The 21,052-nt window shown below is 50.3% G+C and overlaps 1 protein-coding gene across 3 annotated transcripts in view; it reads left to right on the top strand.

Annotated features, from left to right (window-relative positions):
* Positions 1–19,288, top strand: part of vaspb (vasodilator stimulated phosphoprotein b) — a 120,189-nt gene extending 100,901 nt beyond the window's left edge. For 2 of the 3 annotated variants that reach the window (XM_059950959.1, XM_059950958.1), the window contains exons 8-14: positions 2,556–2,604; positions 4,952–4,997; positions 7,275–7,320; positions 7,552–7,614; positions 12,522–12,588; positions 14,776–14,833; positions 17,805–19,288. In XM_059950959.1, the coding sequence (XP_059806942.1) occupies positions 2,556–2,604; positions 4,952–4,997; positions 7,275–7,320; positions 7,552–7,614; positions 12,522–12,588; positions 14,776–14,833; positions 17,805–17,839 (364 nt within the window). In that variant the 3' untranslated portion in view covers positions 17,840–19,288. The remainder of the gene's footprint in view (positions 1–2,555; positions 2,605–4,951; positions 4,998–7,274; positions 7,321–7,551; positions 7,615–12,521; positions 12,589–14,775; positions 14,834–17,804) is intronic. The other variant, XM_059950960.1, reaches the window with a different exon arrangement.
* Positions 19,289–21,052: the final 1,764 nt, after the last annotated feature.

Below are 21,052 nucleotides of genomic sequence, written 5' to 3'. Positions count from 1 at the left end.
GAAAGATATTTCTGCTCATCTCTGTTCTCATCCTCTCTACCTCTACTCTGTCAAGCCCTGCCGTATTTGATATGATTCAATGAGATCCTCCCCCACCTCCATCCTTAAAAACTCCAGTGAGTTCAACCCCAAAACCATCGAACGCTCCTTTCCCAGGGTCATCAACTGTATCGTTCATTTATTAAGTCTTTGACCATGATTGTTCTTGGCAAATCTTTCTACAGAAGTGGTTTGCCATTGCCCCCTTCTGGGCAGTGTCTTTACAAGACGGGTGACCCCCAGCCATTATCAATACTCTTCAGAGATTGTCTGCCTGGTGTCAGAGGTCACATAACCAGGACTTGTGATCTGCACTGACCATCCTGCTCCCATGGCTTCACCTGACCCTGATCAGGGGTTAAACAGGTGCCTCACCTTGCCCGAGGGTGACCTGCAGGGTGGCAGAGGGAAGGAGCACCTTCCACCTCCTTTGGTAGAGACGTATCTCCACCTCGCCACCCACATCAAGTGTCTGCTTTTCTCTTGCGTTAGGCATCCCAAAGTGCAACACTTACTTAGATATTTCTCCACCCATAACTGTCATTGATGTAAATCCCGTTGTAGACTTTGGCAGCTCTCTACATTGTACACGATTCCACCAATCTTTGTGTCATCCACGGATCCATCCACTTAAATTGATGACTTACTTACCCACTGCCCATTACACTGCTGGTGTTTCCGGCAGTGAACATCTCTGGCGGTGTTCAGGGCTTCTGTCATCATGTCAGTAGCTTCCCGGGTGGAGACTCAGGAATACCGTCACACTCGGATGTAGAAGGATTCTTCATTGCTGTTTTGTTTGACCGGTCAGGGTTGTTAGCCCTGAGCTGAACCCCCGAACCTGGAGGACTGGTTGACCCCTCTTAGTCTGGCCTCTACCCTTTGACCTGTTTGGCATGGGTGACCCTACCAAGAGCCAAAGCACAAAGCCCTGACTCCAGCCAGCACAGCTCTCTGAGTCATTGAGGCACGCAAATCTCCAAACCCAACGACAAGATGAAGAACATAAGAACATAACAAACAGGAGCTGGAGTGGCTATCTGGCCCGTTGAGCCTGATCCGACATTCAATAAGATCATGGCTGATCTGGCCATGGACTCATCTCCACCCACCTGCCTTTCCCCCATAACCCTTAATTCCCCTACTATGCAAAAACCTATCCAACCTTGTCTCAAATATATTTACTGTGGTAGCCTCCACTGCTTCATTGGGCAGAGAATTCCACAGATTCACCACTCTCTGGGAAAAGCAGTTCCTAATCATCTTCGTCCTAATCTACTCCCCTGAATTTTGAGGCTATGTCTCCCCTACCAGTGGAAACAACTTTCCAGCCTCTATCTTATCTATCACTTTCATAATTTTTAATGTTTCTGTAAGGTCTCCTCTCATTCTTCTGAATTGCAGTGAGTACAGTCCCAGGAGACTCAATCTCTCCTCATGGTCTGAACCCCCCTCATTTCCAGAATCAGCCTGGTGAACCTCTTCTGCACTGCCTCCAAAGCCAGTATATCCTTCCTCGGGTAAGGAGACCAGAACTGCACGCAGTACTCCAGGTGCAGCCTCACCAGTACCCTGTATAACCTCCCTGCTCTTAAATTCAATCCCCCTAGCAATGAAGGCCAACATCCCATTTGCTGCCTTGATAGCCTGCAAACCAACCTTTTGTGATTCATGCACAAGGTTATGGTCCTCTTGAAGGTTATAAAGTATTAAGAGGTACAGTCAACAACCTGCCTCACGTACTGGCCGTGGGGATTATTTCATTGCGACAGTATCAGAGTGCAGAATAGAGTGTTGCAGTTACAGAGAGAGTGCAGTGCAGGCAGGCAGTACAGGGCAAACCGTAAAGAGGTAGATTGTGAGGTCAAGAATCCACTAGGGAATCCGCCGAAGGTCTCCCCACAAGAAGGGGGAATGTCTGGGGTGGGTGGGGTATATTATCATGCCGGCTGCTTCTCGGAGGCAGTGAGCCCATGGAGGGGAGCCTGGTTTCCGTGAGGTGTTGAGCTACACCCACACGTTCTGCCTGAGGGGAGAGAAGCGGAGATCATTGAGATGCGTCAGGGAACAGGCCCTGCCAGCCCTTCGAGCAATCCCCCGATCTAACCCTAGCCTGATCATGGGACAGTCTACCATGAGAAATCAACCTACCGGCCGGAGCACCCGGGGGAAACCCACGCTGTCACGGAGAGAGCGTACAGGCTGCGGCGGAAGCTGAACTCGGGGTTGTTGGAACTGTAGGGTATTGTGCTAACCACTCCGCTACCGTGACGCTCCTGTTGGGCCTGTGATATTAACGGTAAAGAGTCACCCTTCACTCCAACGCATTACCGTCCCTCAGACTCCCGCAGTCCAGAAGTGTTGCCGCCGCTGTCGTTAACTCCAGAAGATGTCAGTCTCGTCCTAGTGTGGTAGGAAGGTCCACGAGTCAACCTTTCAGGTGGGGGTGGGAGAGAGACTGGGGGAGGGGGGGTCTTATTCAGCTTCTGCTCATTCCTGTTCCCTTTCCTACACAGGAGGAAAGTGACTGACAAACCACCCCCAAAGAAGGACGAAGAACCAAGTGTAAGTTGGAGAGCGTGCCAGGCTGGCGTAGACCTGGTACGACCTGTCTGTGGGGGCCAGCTAGTGGCGGACTGGCGGGAGCATTGTTGGATTGTGCCCTACCTACACCATGCGCCCAATTCATCATCCCTCTGGCACACGGGCAGCGTTGGGCACGTCATCAGAACCTCCTTGGTCTGAGCTGGAGGCCATTCAACCCTTTGAATCCATCCTAGCTCGCAGCTAGGGCTCCTTGCCAGAGAGAGTCTTGATTCCGTTCTGATGGCCTTGATCCAAGCAAAGTACCGTAGATATTAAAAATCTGGAATTAAAATCTGTGGGAATGCTTGGCAGGCCGGGCAGCATCCGTGGAGGGAGAAATTGTGAAGATTTCAGATCAGTAACTTGATTAGTAACCGGTAATTCTGCATGGTTCCCGGAGGTGGTGTTGGGGGAGCTGTATGACATGCCTGCCCCCTGGTGGTTACTGACTGCAACAGCCTTGAGTTTGCCAGTCCTGACTGGATGACCAAAGGGAAGTCCAAATGCAGTGAAGGAGGAGACAGGAGAGACTGCAGATGCTGGAATCTGGAGAAGCACAGAGAGTACTGGAGGAACACAGTCTCTTTGAAGCAGGAATTTCCAATCTAGGGTCTATAGATCCCCTGCTTAATGTTATTGGCCCATGGCATAAAAATGGTTGGGAACACCTGCTTTGTAGGGAAGTGGATGGTTGACATTCCGCAAATGCGGGAAGGAGGGTCTTGACCTAGAAGCATCGGCTGTGTATTTCCCTCCATATTTGCTGCTTGAACCGCTCAGTTCCTCCAGCGTTCTACATGCTGTTATTGGATGGAAGACTTTGTGAAATGGGCTGAATGCTTGTGTGAAGTGAAGCTTAATAATTTGAGTCAATGTTGTTTGGAATGTGACAGATGAGGGATTGAGTAGTCTGGACAAGGTACAGTACTGTGCAAAAGTCTTCAACTCATATATATCAGAAACAGATGTAATATCACCGGCATGTGTTGTGAAGTTTTTTGACTCTGTGGCAGCAGTACAATGCAATACATGATCATTGAAAAAACACTGAATTACAGTAAGTATAGAAACACGAAACACAAAAGTAGTGAGGTAGTGTTCATGGGTTCAGTGTCCGTTCAGGAATCGGATGGCAGAGGGGAAGAAGCTGTTCCTGAATCGTTCAGTGAGTGTCTTCAGGCTTCTGTACCTCCTCCCTGATGGCAGAGGGGAAGAAGCTGTTCCTGAATCGTTGAGTGTGTGTCTTCAGGCTCCTCTACCTCCTCCCTGATGGCAGAGGGGAAGAAGCTGTTCCTGAATCGCTGAGTGTGTGTCTTCAGGCTCCTGTACCTCCTCCCTGATGGCAGAGGGGAAGAAGCTGTTCCTGAATCGTTGAGTGTGTGTCTTCAGGCTCCTGTACCTCCTCCCTGATGGCAGAGGGGAAGAAGCTGTTCCTGAATCGTTGAGTGTGTGTCTTCAGGCTCCTGTACCTCCTCCCTGATGGCAGAGGGGAAGAAGCTGTTCCTGAATCATTGAGTGTGTGTCTTCAGGCTCCTGTACCTCCTCCCTGATGGCAGAGGGGAAGAAGCTGTTCCTGAATCGCTGAGTGTGTGTCTTCAGGCTCCTGTACCTCCTCCCTGATGGCAGAGGGGAAGAAGCTGTTCCTGAATCGTTGAGTGTGTGTCTTCAGGCTCCTGTACCTCCTCCCTGATGGCAGAGGGGAAGAAGCTGTTCCTGAATCGTTGAGTGTGTGTCTTCAGGCTCCTGTACCTCCTCCCTGATGGCAGAGGGGAAGAAGCTGTTCCTGAATCATTGAGTGTGTGTCTTCAGGCTCCTGTACCTCCTCCCTGATGGTAGCAATGAGAAGAGGGCATGTCCTGGGTGACGGTGGGTCCTGAATGATGACCGCTGCCTTCTTGAAGATGTCCTGGATTCTGTAGAGACTGGTGCTCATGATGGAGCTGACTGAGATTACGACTTTCTGCAGACAAACTACATTAGACTACAGACACAAAGAGCACAAAACAGTGCAGGCGTTACAATAAATAATAAACAACACAATAGGGCTGTAAGCTGGTGTCAGTCCAGGCTCTGGGTATTAAGGAGTCTGATAGCTTGGGGGAAGAAACTGTTACAGAGTCTGGTCGTGAGAGCCCGAATGCTCCGGAGCCTTTGCGGATGCAGTGTGTAGTGTAAATGTCCGTAATGGCGGGAAGGGAGACCCTGATGATCTTTTGAGCTGACCTCACTATCCGCTGCAGGGTCTTGCGATCCAAGACGGTGCAATTTCTGTTATCTTGCAGGTGGAAGAATTCAGAGTTTAATTCAATTGTTTTTCTTTCTTTAGCAAGATGCAAACCCGGTGACGAAGGCGCCTGCTCTCCAGAGCACTGGTAAGCACTGTTCGAGTGTGCCGAATGAACTTTAATGGTTCTTTTATCAACATCTCCACCCCCCCAACTCTTTCACCGCCATTCCCCAACCCAGAGTCCCCTGTCCTGCTCCTGTGTTTCATGTTGCCCCCAGGTGTAGACCCTCCCTCTCTGAGGGATGAGACCTTTGGATCTTCTGTTGGTGTTTCAGTAGCTGTAGGATTTTACTGCTCGTGTTGCAGCCGGGCTTGGGACTGTCCATGGGTGGAGTTCATATCTCTGTATTCACACCCCACCCCCCCCCCCCCCCTCAAACCACCAGGACTGAAAGGCCCAGTTTTTGTGCCAGGCTTCTGCACGCTCGCTCATTGGTCAGGGGCTGAAGTGGGAATGGGTTTTTTTGACACGGTGAGGAGTAATCAGAGACTTGAGAAGGAGGCTGTCCGGCCTACCATGTTCACATATATCCAATGCCCATGGATTTTCCTTGTTGACGGGCTCCCAGCCTTTTTTATGCCATGAACCCCTACGTTAACCGAGGTGTCTGTGGACCTCAGGCTGGCAACCCCTTCTCTACAGGTGGCCAGTTAAGACCATAAGACCGAGGAACAGAACTAGGCCACTCAGCCCATCAAGAGCTCCACCATTCCATCCTGGCTGATTTATTATCCCTCTCAACCCCACTCTCCTGCCTATAACCTTTGATGCCCTGACTAATCAAGAGCCTATCTACCTCTGTTTTCAATAAACCCAGTGTCTTGGCCTCCACAGCATCTATGGCAATGAATTCCACAGATTCACTGCCCACTGGCTGAAGAAATTCCTCCTCATTTCTGTTCTAAAGGGACATTCTTGTATTCTGAGGCTGTGCTTTCTGGGTCTAGATCCTCCCACTATAGAAAACATCCTCTCCATGTCCACTCTATCTGGGCCTTTCAATGTTCGATAGATTTCAGTGAGAATCCCCTCCCTTCCCGCCCCATTCTTCTAAACTCCGACTAGTACGGGCCCAGAGCTATCAAACACTTCTGTTTCATTTGTGGGATCAACCTCGTGAGCCTCTCCAATGCCAGAGCATCTTTTCGTAGACGAGGGCCCCGAAACTCCCAAGTGCAGTTTGACCAACGCCTTACAAAGCCTCAGCAGTACATCCTGACTTTTATACTTCTTTCTGCTTTTAACCTCCTCATTCGGCGCGTCTTTGAGATGTGGGTGGGATCCTGAGTGACGTGCAAATTCCACACAGACAGCAGCTGAGGTCAGGAATCAGGGTCCCGGCACCCTGAGGCGGCATCTCTACCCACGTCACTCTGTCCAGGGCCGTCCAGTTGCAGCACCTCTGTCCTTCGGGCTTCAGCCTTTTTCAACAGGCTCTTGCTCAGAACAGCCAGCGCCATCATTATGAGCCGTGTTGTATGACATCATCATTATGAGCTGTGTTGTATGACATCATCATTATGAGCCATGTTGTATGACATCATCGTTATGAGCTGTATTGTATGACATCATTATGAGCCGTGTTGTATGAAATCATCATTATGAGCTGTGTTGTATGACATCATCATTATGAGCCATGTTGTATGACATCATCGTTATGAGCTGTATTGTATGACATCATTATGAGCCGTGTTGTATGACATCATCGTTATGAGCTGTGTTGTATGACATTGACAATCATAGTCTTTCCATGACCATGGCTGTTCGGGCAAATTTTTCTACAGAAGTGGTTTGCCATTGCCTTCTTCTGGGCAGTGTCTTTACAAGATGGGTGGCCCCAGCCATTATCAATACTCTTCAGAGATTGTCTGCCTGGCGTCAGTGGTCACATAACCAGGACTTGTGATCTGCACCGGCTGCTCGTACGACCATCCACCACCTGCTCTCATGGCTTCACATGACCCTGATCAGGGGCTAAAAAGTCCTGCAGGATTTTCCCAAGGGTGACCTGCAGGCTAACGGAGGGAAGGAGGGCCTTGCACCTCCTTTGGTAGAGACGTATCCCCTACCCCGTCACCTGGCTCAGAACAGTGTCTTTCTTTAATTAGAGGCTCGGGAGTTTGTGTTCACAAGGATGGAGGGTGTCTGAGTAAAGAAAATCCTTCAGGAGTTTCTCGGGTAGTTGAAGGGAGTGGCCATGCCCCCTCTCTGTTCCGTTTAAGCTTGCTCTTCCCCGATAGCTGATCTTTCTACGATTTTCTTCATCTGCTGTCAGAACTACTAATTTATGTAAACTAGATGCATTTTTTTTTGCCTGAGAAAGATGTTTCGTTACACCGTCTCCCGTTGTATCCATTTCAGAGTCAGTGAAGAGACCGTGGGAGCGAAACGCCTCCACAATGCCTAGGTGAGTGGGAAAGTCACGTTGGGTTCACATCAAGGACCTCACTCCCCTCCCTCTCCCCTCTCCCCCTCATGCCTCCCTCAACGCCCCACTCTGCTCTCACCCCAACCCCTCACCTTCACCTACCCGCACCACCCTACCCCTCCTCCTCCCCACCCCAGCCCCATCTTAATAATGACGTTCAGTTTTCCACCATTCACCCTCTTGTTTGATCATTTTTATCTCGACCTTCAGAAGTAACTCCAGTGCGAAGACCACAGACTCGTCCGGAGGCTCCCCGAGCTTGGTTTCCCATAGGTACTCGGCATTTAAAGGGTGCAAATCCCTGTCTCTGGCTGACGCTGTATGTAGGAGCATCGCGGGAGCATTTCAACCAAGGGTTAACCACTGACAGGCCCTCTGACCCATTTCTTCACCCATTTTCAGACAGGTCAATATGCTCCCCCTCTGGATGGCCAGCTTTGGACATAATGACATGATTTGTAGAAGGTTTAGAGCAGGGGTCCTCAGCCAGGGGTCGGTGGACTCCTTGCTTAATGATATTAGTCCATGACATAAAAAACGGTGGGGGCCCCTGACTTCGAGATGAGAAGAAGAGAAATAGTTTCACCTGGAGGGTGGTAGGCGTCTAGAACTTTTCTCCTCGAGGTGGTGGGGGTCGGGTACTCATTGCGGAATCCCTTATCACATTTGAGGCAGGAAGGGAGTTTAATAGTGAGGCTGCCACCCGTGAGCTGGAGGGTTGAATGAGACACAGTATGCTGAACGGCCTGCGCCCAGTGCAAGTGATGGTAGCTGACGACGTCTCCATTCATCGCGGGCAGCACAGGGTCACCCCGTGTGGAGAGGGCGCGGAAGAGGTTTACCAGGATGCTGCCTGGATTAGTAGGTCTGAACTCTAAGAAGAGGTTGAATAAACTTGAGCAACTCACGCAAAATGCTTGAGTTCTTTAGAAATAAATAAACGGGTGACATTTCGGGCCGAGACCCGAAGAAGGTTCTCGGCCTGAAATTTCGACTATTCATTTCCATTGACACTGCCTGACCTGCTGGGTTCCTCCAGCATTTTGTGTGTGTTGCTCAGGATTCCCAGCGTCTGCAGACTTTATTGTGTTTGTGAAGCATCACCTTGCAGTATGGTGGGTGGGGGGTATCAGAGGGAAGGAGCGGTGGGTGGGGGGTATCAGAGGGAAGGAGCGGTGGGTGGGGGGTATCGGAGGGAAGGAGTGGTGGGTGGGGGGTATCAGAGGTAAGGAGTGGTGGGTGCATGGCACGACCTGCCAGGGGTGGCGGTTGAGGGGGATACGTCAGGGGCACTGGAGACAGAACACGTCCCGTGGATGACAGAAAAACAGAGGGGTGTGTGGGATTGCAGACATCAGTGAGATTCGCACATGAACGCTGGGGGATCTCAGCAGGTCGGGCAGCGACAAATACTGAAATGAATAAACAGTCGACGTTTTGGGCTGAGACCCATTCGGCCCATTGAGTCTGCACTTCCATTTCATCATGGCAGATTTATTAACCCTCTCAACCCCATTCTCCTGCCTTCTCCCTGTAACCACTAATGCCCTAACTAATCAAGAACCCATCAACCCTGCCTTAAATACCCAATGACTATGATAACTTAACCACCTTCTACCTAAAGAAATTCCTCCTCATCTCCATTCTAAATGGACGTTCCTCTATTATGAGGCTGTGTCCTTTGATCCTAGACTCTCCCACATCCTCTCCACATCTCCATCCAGACCTTTCAATATTCAATATGAGATCCCCGACCCCCTTATTCTTCTAAACTCCAGTGAGTACACGCCTGGGGACACGAAGAGTTCCTATCATTCCCAGGATCATTCTCACCAACTCCCTGTGGGTTCTCTCCAATGCCAGTGCATCTTTTCTTGCCTAAAGAACACAACACAGCTCACAGTACAGGTGTCCCCCGCTTTACGAATGACCGCTTTTACAAAAGACCTACATTAGTAACTTGTTTTCGCATTACAAAGAGGATTTTCGCTTTTACAAAAAATTTTCACATATAAATCAACGGTTCTTCGCTTTACACCATTTTGGCTTAAGAAAGGTTCCATAGGAATGCCTTACCTTTGTAAAGGAGTGGGGGGGGGGGGCACCAGTACTCCAAGTGCAGTCTGACCAGTGCCATATAAAGCCTCAGCATTATATCCTTGACTTTATATTCTAGTCATCTCAAAATGATTATTAATATTGCATTTGCCTCAACCTGCAAATTAACCTTTAGGGAATCCTGCGCAAGGACTCCCAAATGCCTTTGCACCCCTGATTTTTGAATTTTCTCCCCATTTAGAAAATAGTCTACACTTTCATTTTGTCTACCAAAAGTGCATGATCATACACTTGCCAACACTGTATTCCTTCTGCCACTTCTTTGCCCGTTCTCCGAATCTGTCTCAGTCCTTCTGTGGATTCACTGCTTCCTCAGCACCACTTGCCCCACCACCTCTCTTTGTAACTTCCTCAAACTTGGCCACAGAGCCACCAATCTATCATCCAGATCATTCACACACATTGTGAAAAGAGGCCCCAACGCCAACCCCTGCAGAACATCACTAGTCACTGGCAGCCCCTTTGTTCCCACTCGCTGCCTCCTACCAATCAGCCAGTCTTCTGTCATGTGAGAGTACCTTTCCTGTCATACCATGGGCTCTTGTTAAGCAGCCTCACGTGCGGCACCTTGTCAAGGGCCTGAAGCTCCAAGTAAGCAACACCCACTGACTCTCTTTGTCCATCCTCTCTGCTATTTCCTCAAAGAGTTCCAACAGATTTGTCAAGAAAGATTTTCCCTTGAGGAATCCATGCTGACTTTGGCCTATTCTTCATGTACCCGGGACCTCATCCTTAATAATTGACTCCGACGTCTTCCCAACCACTGAAGTCAGGCCTTTAATTTCCCATCTTCTGCCCTCCTCCCTTTTTAAAGAGTGGAGTGATATTTGCAATCCTCCGGGACCATTCTCGGATCAAGTGAATCTCCAAAGATCTGACTAATCAAGAACCCATGAAAGGTGAAAGATCATTACCTCTACAATCTCTTTGACCACCTCATTCAGAACCCTGGGGCATACACCACCTGGTCTGGGTGAAACGTCGGCTGTTTATTCCCTCCATTGCTGCCGCCTGGCCTGCTCTGTCTGTCGTTCAATAGTTCCAGCATCTCTTGTTGTTTTCTGTGGTGCGTTGGAGGTTGGGTGAGACCTGATAGAGGTTTAGGAAATTCTGACAGGCGTAAATAAGAAAGACAGCCAGAGTCTGTTTTTCCCAGGGTGGAAACTTCGGATGGTAGAGGGCAGAGCTTTACCGAGAGAGCGGAAAAGTTTTACGGGAAGCATTTTTGCATGGAGAATGGTGGATGCTTGGAATGTGTTGCCAGGTGTGGTAATAGAAGCAGATTTGACACATTCCCATCCCGGGAACCACGGACCCTTTTGCTTAACGCCATAGAAAAGGTTGGGAACTCCTGTGTTAGATAAGACACGTGAAGATAAATGCAACTGGGAGATATGGACAAGGCGCAGGCAGGAGGGATTACATGATTTGGCATCATTGTCTAGGGCTGTGCGCAGTTGGGGCGGGGGGGAGAAAATCACTGTCCAATTCATGCGGGGTGGGGGAACTCACTGTCCAGATCAGGCAGCTTACTGTGCATTTCTCAGTCGCAGGCGTGCTAGCCTGTTGCTGAAGTGGGACTCGCTCCCCCCCCTCGTATTTAACCCTTGGTTGTGTGTCTCTCACTGCTGAAAGGCTTCTGCGCAAACAGCTTTGGCTTTGGTCTGCCCTCGGGCTCCGCTTGCCCACCTGCTCGTGGGGCCCGGCAGTTTACGCTCCTGGGCCTGGTTCAGAAGTTCGAGGGTTCAAGCCCCTGGTGGAAGAGGTGCCACTCGGCCAGGATGTTAAGCCAAGCCTTCCCCCTGCTTTCTCCTGTAGATGGGAATCAGCTTGCTATTTTTACATCCAGAAAATGGAGGCCAGAGCTTATTGCTTGGTTAGCTTCACTGGAGGTCTGGTCGTTGCTGCCGTTGTGGGATCTTGCTGTGCATCCATTGGTGGCTCTCTTTCTGACATTACAATGTTGACCCCACCCTGGAGGTACTTGATTGTCCAGGACCTGGTTCAGGATAACAAATGGGGCAGTGAACCACCAACGTCTCCATTGCGATTGTCAACATCGGTGTCCCAAATTCACCAACCCCTTCCCAAAGCGAAATAGCACCAAACAAAACTCTGGAGGAACCCAGCAGGTCGAGGAATAAACAGTCAACAGTCCTTCAGACCGGAAAGGAAGGTGGGGGGGTGAAGGCGGGGAGGAATAGAAGCTGACATAGGTGATAGGTGAGACCAAGTGGGGTGGAAGCGAGTTGAGGCCTGAGGAAGACTGTGAAAGCTGGAAACCGCCTCCTCACTGGCAGGTGATAGATGAGTCCAGGTGAGGGGGGAGAGGGGATGAAGAAAGAAGCTGACAAATGATAGGTTGGACCAGGTGAGGGGGTGCAGGGGGATGAAGTGAGAAGCTGAGAGGTGATGGTCGGGAGAAATAAAGGGCTGAAGAAGAAGGAATCGGATAGGAGAGGAGAGTGGACCATGGAAGGAAGGGTGAGAGCGAATGGGGTCCCTTCCCCCTGTTTATGCCTCCAGTTAACCAAGGAGGCAGAGTGTGTGTCTGCTAATTTCATCAGTTCTCCCACTGGCACCAGTGGCAAACACCATCAAACTGCCCCTCGATCGATTGTGTTAAAGCAGAGTCTGCCTCCTGGGGCTCCCTTGGACTAGTAATGTGAGAGACACAGGGAGGACTGGGGCCACTGCCCCTCCTTTCAATAGGATCACAGCTGACCATTCACCTCAGCACCAATTTCCTCAGGTAAGCTCAATTCCCTTCATACCCAAGAATCCCCCCCCCCCCCCCCCCACCATTGTTCTTCAAGCCCCTGAAATTTGAACCTAGTTCTCGACTGTAGTAAGTCCAGGCCCTGCCTTGGCTGAGGGAAGGCCGAGGCCATATTGACTAGGTTGCCATGGCAACCATCACCTCTGCTCAGTTGTGTGGAGTTTGCTGCTGTGCCTGTCGCTCGCGTGCCTCTCGCGCCATTTCCCTTGGCATCTCCGTGACACCCTGGATCATACTTTTGCGTTTGCAGATGTGTATTTTTTCTCTCTCTCTCACTCTCCAGAATGAAGCCCACCCATAGTGCTAACGAAGCGAGCTCAGAAGATGGCGATGCCGATCGGATGAAGCAGGTGAAGTTCCCCTCGCTGCTTTCCGCCCACTTCCCCACTTAAAGATTAGTCTTATATTTCTCATATGTACATCGAAGCCTACGGTGCAATATGTCACTTCCGTCAGCAACCAGCACAGTCTGAGGATGTCACAGTCAGTCGGCAAGTGTCGCCATGCTTCTGGTGGCAGCATGGTAGTGCAGTGGTTAGTGTAACGTTTTACAGTGCCAGCGGTCCCCTGGATCTTCCATTTCCTCCTGCATTCCAGAGGCGTAGGGGTTAGGGCAACTAAGTTGTGGTCATGTTACGTTGCCCATGGAAGCCTCTGTCTTGTCTCCCCTGAGGCTGTTCCTTACTGGGTCTTGCTCGTCTACAAGACTGCAGGCTCCTGCCTGTGACCAGGCCCAGCTGACCCACACCGACAGGGAAATTCTCTTCCCAGCAAGACACTTTAGGAACAGCTTCTTCCCCTCCGCCGTCAGATTCCTCAGTCGTTCAGGAACACCACGTCTCGATTTTGCACCGTTTATTTAATTTTTGTTAAATATTCTTCTTGTGACTTAATAATTTTATGTCCTATGATGTACCGCTGCCCCAGTGAGGCCCGCTGTTAGTCGGAGTCGACCGTGGGTTTTGTGTCCTAGCTGTGTAATACGCAAGCCAGGGCAAGCTGTCGCCCAGTAACAGGCTGCGCAGCCGATGAATCCGAAGAAACAGCAAAGACCAATACAGTTTGACACCAGCAGCGTCACAGCAGTTGCCAGTCAGTGTAGGACTGCCCTAGGGACTCCAGCTCCAGATTTTTCCCTCGGGGTTTGCCCCCCGAAACCTTCCCCATGAGAGGATAGAGCCACAGTCAGCGGAGGTTTGAGATTAGAGGAGTTGCCAACCACGGCTGGTGCCTGTAACAACTGGTCTTAAAGAGCCAGTTACCCACCTTTGCCCCTTCTCCTGTCACTAGAAACTGTTCCACTGGGCTTAGTCATTAAGCCACACGGGAAGGCCAGGAGCTGGACTTGGTTGTCAGAAGCTATTGATTGTAACGTTCACGTCATTCAGAGCATTTAAAGGGTAGTGGAAGCTACAACTCAGCTATAACAAATTTAAGGAACCCGCTGCCGCACTAAACATATTTCATGATATATGTTGGTGATAATAGACCTGATTCTGATTTTGAAGACATTAAATTGCCTGCATATTTTCCACTTGTTTTCCATAAGCTATAAGACATAGGAGTAGAATTAGACCATTTGGCCCATCAAGTCTGTTCTGTAATGTGGGATCCGCAATACTTTGAGCCAACATCCCAGCCTTTTGTGACCGGTTCAGTATCATTGTGGGAACTTGCTCTGCGCTAATTAAAGACTGGTTTAATTTGTCACACGTACCTTGAGAGATGCAGTGAAATGCAGCGTTTATATCCGATGATAACAGTCCGGGGATTGTACTTGGCGCAGCCCCCGAGAGTGGCCACACTTCCGCCGCCAACACAGCGTGCCCATGACTCACTAACCCTAACCCGTATGTCTTTGGAATGTGGGAGGAAACCGGAGCACCCGGAGGAAACCCACTGTGCGACCGTACAAACTCCTTACAGACAGCGGCAGGAGCGGAACTCTGGTGATGAGTGGCGCTGTAAAGTGTGACGCTAACCACTACACTACCACGCTGCCATGGTTACTGCAGTTCCTCAGAGACCAGGATTCGGAAACTGCCAGACTCCCATTTCCCTCATAGCCCCTTCGCTTCCCCTCTTGCCCTCCCTCCCCTTCACCGCTGACTTCCAAAAGAGCACTACCACACAGAAACAGGCCCTTCCTCCCATCTAGTCCGTGCCGAACTGCTGTTCGGCCTAGTCCCATCGACCTGCACCAGGACCGTAGCCTTCCATACCCGACCAGCTGCTTAACCAAATCTCTCTTCAATGTTGAAGCCACATCCACCACTTCTATCAGCAGCTCGTTCCTCACTCTCCGCACCCCCTGAATGAATAACTTCCCCCTCAGGTTCCCCTTAAATATTCCACCTTTCAACCTTAACCTATGACCTCTGGTTCCGGTCTCAGCCATTCTGAAGGGAAAAGGCCTGCTTGTATTTACCCTATCAATGCCCTTCATAATTTTTGTATCCCTCTGGAAGACATCCTCTCGTTTTCCTGCACTCCAGGGATTTAATCCTCTTTTTTCCCCCACTGTGTTTCCTCTCCAGGAGCTGCTGGAGGAAGTGAAGAAGGAACTGCAGAAAGTCAAAGACGAGATAATTGAAGGTAGGGGTCTCCTTGGCACTCTAATGCAGTAATGTGCCAGGGGCAGTGTGCCCTGATGGGATCAGATTGGTTTGCTGTAGGCCATAAGGGACATAAGGGATAGGAGCAGAATTAGGCTGTTTGGCCCATTGAGACTATCGCACCATTCAATCATGGCTGATTGACTCTCAGTGGCCACTTTATTAGGTACAGCTGTGCACCTCATCCATTCAGATATCAAATCAGCCAATTGTGGCAGCAACTTAATGCATAAAAGCATGCAGACACGGTCAAGAGAAAATCTGCAAGAAGGGTCTTGGCCCGAAACGTCGACAGTGCTTTTATTTTCCATGGATGCTGCCTGGCCTGCTGAGTTCCTCCAGCATTTTGCATGTGAGACATGGTCGAGAGGTTCAGTGGTTATTCAGACCAAACATCGGACTTGGGGAAGAAATGGGATGTGGGTGACTTCCACCGCAGAATGATTGTTGGTGCCAGATGGGGTGGTTTGAGTATCTCAGAAACTGCTGATCTCCTGGGATTTTCACACACAACAGCCTCTCTAGTTTACGGAGGATGGTGCGGAAAACAAAAGGCATCCAGTGAGTGGCATTTCTGAGGGTGAAAACGCTCTGTTAATGAGGAGAATGGCCAGACTGGATCAAGCTGACAGGAACTGAAATAACCACGCTTTTAACAGTGGTGTGCAGAAGAGCATTTCTGAATGCACAACATGTCGAGCCTTGAATGGGATGGGCTACAGAGGCAGAAGGCCACAAACATACAGTCAGTGGCCACTTTATTAGGAACGAGAGGTAACCGTAACCCTCACTAATCAAGAAGCTATTTGTTGGTGAGCTGAGTGGCGTCACCGGCTAAGCAGGGCAGCAAAGAAGGTATTGGGCACGCTGGCTTTCATCAGTCAGGCTTTGGACATAATGTTACATTTTGTAGAAGACATTGGAGAGGTTGTACTTGGAGTATTGTCACCAATTTCCATTATCCGGGCATCATTACACAGGAAGGATTTATGAAATCGTTGCTAGTTGTTGAAAGCTTTAGTTACAGGGAGAGATTGGGCAGGCTAGGACCTTACCCCTTGGAGCACAGGGGACTGAGGGGTGACCTTACGGCATTCATTTCGAGAGGACTAGAATATAAAAGCAGGAATATAATGTTGAGGCTTTATAAAGCACTGGTGAGGCCTCACTTGGAGTACTGTGAGCAGTTTTGGGCCCTTTATCTAAGAAAGGATGTGCTGGCATTGGAGAGGGTCCAGAGGAGGTTCACGAAAAGGATGCTAGGATTGAAAGGCTTATCAAATGAGGAGCGTTTGATGGCTCTGGGTCTGTACTCACTGGAATTCAGAAGAATGAGAGGGAACCACATTGAAACCTATTGAATGTTGAAAGGCCTTGACTGAGAGGATGTGAAGAGGATGTTTCCAATGGCAAGGGAGTCCAGGACCAGAGGGCACAGCCTCAGAGTAGAGGGGTGTCCATATAGAACGGAGATGAAGAGAATTTTCTTTAGCCGGAGAATAGTGAAACTGTGGAATTCGTTGTCACAGGCAGCTGTGGAGACTAAGACATTTTGTATATTTAAGGCAGAGGTTTATAGATTCTTGATTGGTCAGAGCATGAAGGGACACGGGGAGAAGGCAGGAGATCGGGGCTGAGAGGAAACTTGGATCTGCCATGATGAAATGGTGGAGCAGATTCAATGGGTCAAAAGGCCTATTTCTGCTTCTATATCTTATGGTCGACGTGTTGGTGTGTGGCCTAGTGGGCAAGGCATCAGACTAGTAACCTGAAGGTCACTGGTTCAAGCCTCAGCTGAGGTAGCGTGTTTGTGTCCTTGAGCAAGGCACTTAACAACACATTGCTCTGCGACGTCACCAGTGCCAAGCTGCATGGGTCCTAGTGCCCTTCCCTTGGACAACATCGGTGGCGTGGAGAGGGGAAGGCCTGCAGCTTGGGCAACTGCCGGTCTCCCATACAACCCTGCCCAGGCCTGCGCCCTGGAAACTCCAGGCGCAGATCCATGGTCTCTCGAGACCGACGGATGCCACCACATCTTATGGTCGGGTAAGTATCTGGAGCATTGAGGGGAGACAAGAAAGCAATTAATTCCATTAGCAGAGCAGCAGAGATCAAATATTAAAACTAAAACTTAGAAATACTCAATGGAACAGGCAGCATCTGTAACAGGAAGTCCATGAGTGATCCCAGGAATAAAAAGGGTTAATGCATGAGCAGCGATTAAAGGCTCTGGGCCTGTGCTCACTGGAGCTTAAAAGGATGAGTTGGCGGGGAGGCAATCTCATTGCAACCTATTGGATGTTGAAAGGCCTCGATAGAGGGGCTGTGGAGAAGCTGCTTCCTGTCGCTAGGAAAGTTCGGGACCAGAGGGAACATCCCTTGAGACCAGAGATGAGGAGGAATTCCTTTAGCCAGAGCGGCGTATCTGTGGAATTCTTTGTCGCGGACAGATGCGGAGGCTAAGTCACTGTGTATATTTAAAGTGGAGGTTGATAAATTCTTGATTAGCAAGGGCGCCAACGGTTATGGGGAGGAGGCAGGAGAATGGGGTTGAGAAGGATAATAAACCAGCCGTGATGGAACGGTGGAGCTAGCTTGATGTGAGGATTGCCAAATTCTGCTGCTGTGTCCTATCAGGTGAAACAGAGTTAACGTTTCACCTCAGAGATTTAGATTCTGTGATTGGGGAAATCTTTCCCCTCTCCAGAGGCTGGTGGACCCCCCCCTCCCCCCGCCGCCCGAAGGGGAGGCAGAGGCCCTCGCCATATGTACACAGTACTGGGAGTAGACTTAAAGAGCAGGGCCGCGTAAAGCCACGGCCTGCTGCAAAGTTGGCATTTAGACGGGGGGGGGGGGCGCCTCCGTTCCTCTGCCAGCACGAAGACGATGGGCGGAGTGGCCTGCTGTTGCTACTTTCCTTAACGCCTTTCTACCGTTGCCTGCCTTTCCAGCTGTTCGGCAAGAGATGCGTCGCCTGACTTCGTAAGAGTTTTCGCGTCAGTAATCGCGAGCTTCAGACCCGCCAGCAAACAGAGATGAGCCCGCCGTGGCCAAGGAGCACAAAAGACTTATTGTTCAAATCTCGAAAAGGAAAAAAAAATTGTTTGGATGGGGAATGATAAGCGCACCTCTAACCCAGTTTCAACAATGAGTTTCTGTTTGTTTCATTTGTGCCTTCTTTATTAATTCTGCCTTTTATTTTTGGATTTCTTGATTATCACTCAAGGTATGTATGACTTTCCTCATATTAAAATAGCGGTGAGGGTTTTTGTTGACTGTTCATTAGCTTTCCGGCTGTAGAAACTTCCCAATGTAATTTTATTTTCCCGGTTTTGTGATCGACTGAGACAGACAAGTGGGGAGACGTTATGATGGTTAGTTGTAAGGGGTGGATTTTAAAAGTGGCCGCAGTCCTTTGTATACTGAGTGTTCGACCAGTATTCATTTACTGGTCAGTGTCACGGGGATGTGCCCAAACTGAAATGCTGGCGTGGCCAAATGTGTAAAATGGAGCTGTCCAGATCGTGTTTCCATCCGGAGAATCCGCCTCGGCTTTATTGTGTGGCTCTGATACTGAGTGTCTCCCTCTCTGAAGTCTGCCGCGGTTAAGGATGGCTAGGCTTCGCCTGAGGTCTGTTGAGGTCATCATCGTCTGTTCCCTCCCCCCACCCCTTTCCTCACCCACCGCGCCCCTCCCCAACACCGAGAGAGTGAACCGCTGGGCGTAAGTTGGAGCCCTGAGCTGCCCAATCCCCCAACCCCCTTGGGTCTGGGGTCTCCAGTACTTGATACTCCCTCGAGTGACCAATGCCTCAGGAGGGGGTGGCAGTGTCCCATAATGCAAGCCCTGTTTAAGTAGGCACCGGGCAAATGCAGATACATAGATCAGGGTGGATGTGTGTCTGTAACTGGACGGGCGAGTGTTACAGCCCAGGAGCAATAAAATGAGGCTCTCCATTCGCCACCGGCTCTGCCAACTTTCCCATTTCAATTAGCTGGGTTACTGGGCGGGGGAGTGGGAGACATCTTGCTCGCGTATGGCAGTGAAGGGTTCTCCTTCAGGGACCAGGCCTCATGAGGTCAAAATAAAGCCTCTTTGTTGAACAGTCTTAGCCAAAACTGACCCTGGGAGTAGTGAGTCTTCTCCCCAACTGTTTATGCACCTTTCTGGGGCCGAGGGACAGATTCATTTCCTTCTGCTGAGAATCTCACATGGGTTTGGGAAGGGGGTAGGGTGGGGAGAAACAAGGATCGGGCTTATCACATTGGGATTGGGAGGGATTCTAGTTAGCTTCGTACGTGTACGTGATTGCCAACTTGAACTGGGATGCTCTATCTGTAGGTTGTCCATTTTGGCTTGTGTTTTTTTACATTATTTTCTATAAAGTGTAAACACTGGATGCCTTTATATTAAATATAACTGCTTTTGGTTTGATCTGAGGTGGCTCTGTTTGAATTCATTCCAGTATCCCAGGATTTGTCTCATCGGTTTGGCTGCAGGTCGATGGCTCTGGGCTAGCACGGACTAGATGGGTAGAAGGGCCCGTGCTGGCGTGCTCTGGGGCTTTATGGCATGAGCATCGAAGCACACATCATTTTGTGCCGGCGACCTACGCAGTCTGAGGAGGGCAGCCCATAGGTGACCCCACACTTCCGGTCCAAAACCAACGTCGCATGCCCACAACTCACTAACGTGAACCCGCACGCCTTTGGAGTGTGGGAGGAAACTCCTTAACGATGGTGGCAGTCGTTTAACCAGGAATGCTGGCGCCGTAAAGCGTCATGCTCCCTGACCGCCATCTCCGTCCTTTTACTGTGGGCAGGGTTTTTCTCAAGGAGGATTTTTCTTTCAGGTTTGCGTGCAGCTTCTGCGCCTGGCATTAACCCTCAAGGCGCCACCAGCCTCGAACCGCTGCAGCCCTTACTGTGAAGGTGCTCCCGCAGGTGGGTGACCTGTGACAGAAAGAACACATTCAGGTCAGGGTGACCTGTGACTTGGAGGGGGAACCTGCAGGTGGTGGTGCCCCCCCCCCCCCCCACCTTCTTCCTTCTGGAGGGTGGAAAGTGGTGAGTTTGGGAATGCTGTCGGCGAGGCCTGGGTGGGAGGTGGGAGGCAGGAGGCAGTCTCCTGACGACTTTAGCATTCCGCCCCCCCCCCCCCCCGAACTGTCTGTGGCCCGAGCAGTCCGCGGTTTTAAGAGATCAGCTTTATTGGTCACATGTACCTCGAAAACGTACAGTGAAAAGCGTCGTTTCCTTCTGATTCTCATCGTGACCAATGCAGCCCGGAGATTTATCCACTGCCCTCAACTTCCTAACCTTTTCCCAATGCGAGCATCTTTGGACTGTGGGTGAGATCCCCGCGGCCGTTGGGAAAACATACAGGCAGTGGTGGGGATTGAACTGTAGTGGGGTTCTGCTCACACCATGCTGCCCTGGTGGAGTTGGAAATGAGCAGGGTGGTGGGAGGATCCGGTGACGGCAGAGCAGCCACAGTCTTGGTGACTGACCCTGCTCGGCTTTACACGGTCCCCGAACCTGGCAGCTCAGGAGGGCGAGAAGGCGCGTGCCCCGTGCCTATCCACCCGTTTGTTCCAGTTCGCTTTGGTGCGGAACTGGACGTGCGGCTGTGGCCCGCGGCCATCGACACAGCACCGAGCTTGGTGACTCGTCCATCGGCTCCTGGCCCCGCTTCTCTTGCCTTCAACGGCTCGCGGCTGTGGACTCACTTCGAGGGATTCTGCGGTTCACTGCTAAGTGCGTCGCCCGTTCACTTCTTGTCCTGAGATTGATTCTCTTTTCCACACGGCTGATGATACTGTTGTGTGGGTGTCGTTCTTCAGACGGTTTCTGCGGTGTTTCTTTGTGGCTGCCTGGAAGGTTGTGTATTGTATGCATGCTTTGAACTTAGCCCTTAAGTTGAGGGTTTTGTGGCTGTACACACTGCACCAGTCGTGGGAGGGAAGGGCATTGGGTTCTGGTCGTTGCAGCCTGGGTGGATTCACGTTCCTGGTGCTACTCTCACCAGGCAAGTGGTGAGGATTCCATCGTGCTGCTGGAAATCACTTTTTTTTTAAAATATTACTTTTTATAAGATCTGTACTTGTTAACAAACTTGTGTATTTTTCACTGTATGTCATGGTTCACTCCCACTCACTGGCAGAAAGCGATTTAGCAGCTAAACTAACGGTTTATTACC

This window comes from Hypanus sabinus, chromosome 26 (genome assembly GCF_030144855.1).
Source record: "Hypanus sabinus isolate sHypSab1 chromosome 26, sHypSab1.hap1, whole genome shotgun sequence".
NCBI lineage: Eukaryota > Metazoa > Chordata > Chondrichthyes > Myliobatiformes > Dasyatidae > Hypanus > Hypanus sabinus.
This window is presented reverse-complemented; position numbering and strand designations above follow the sequence as displayed.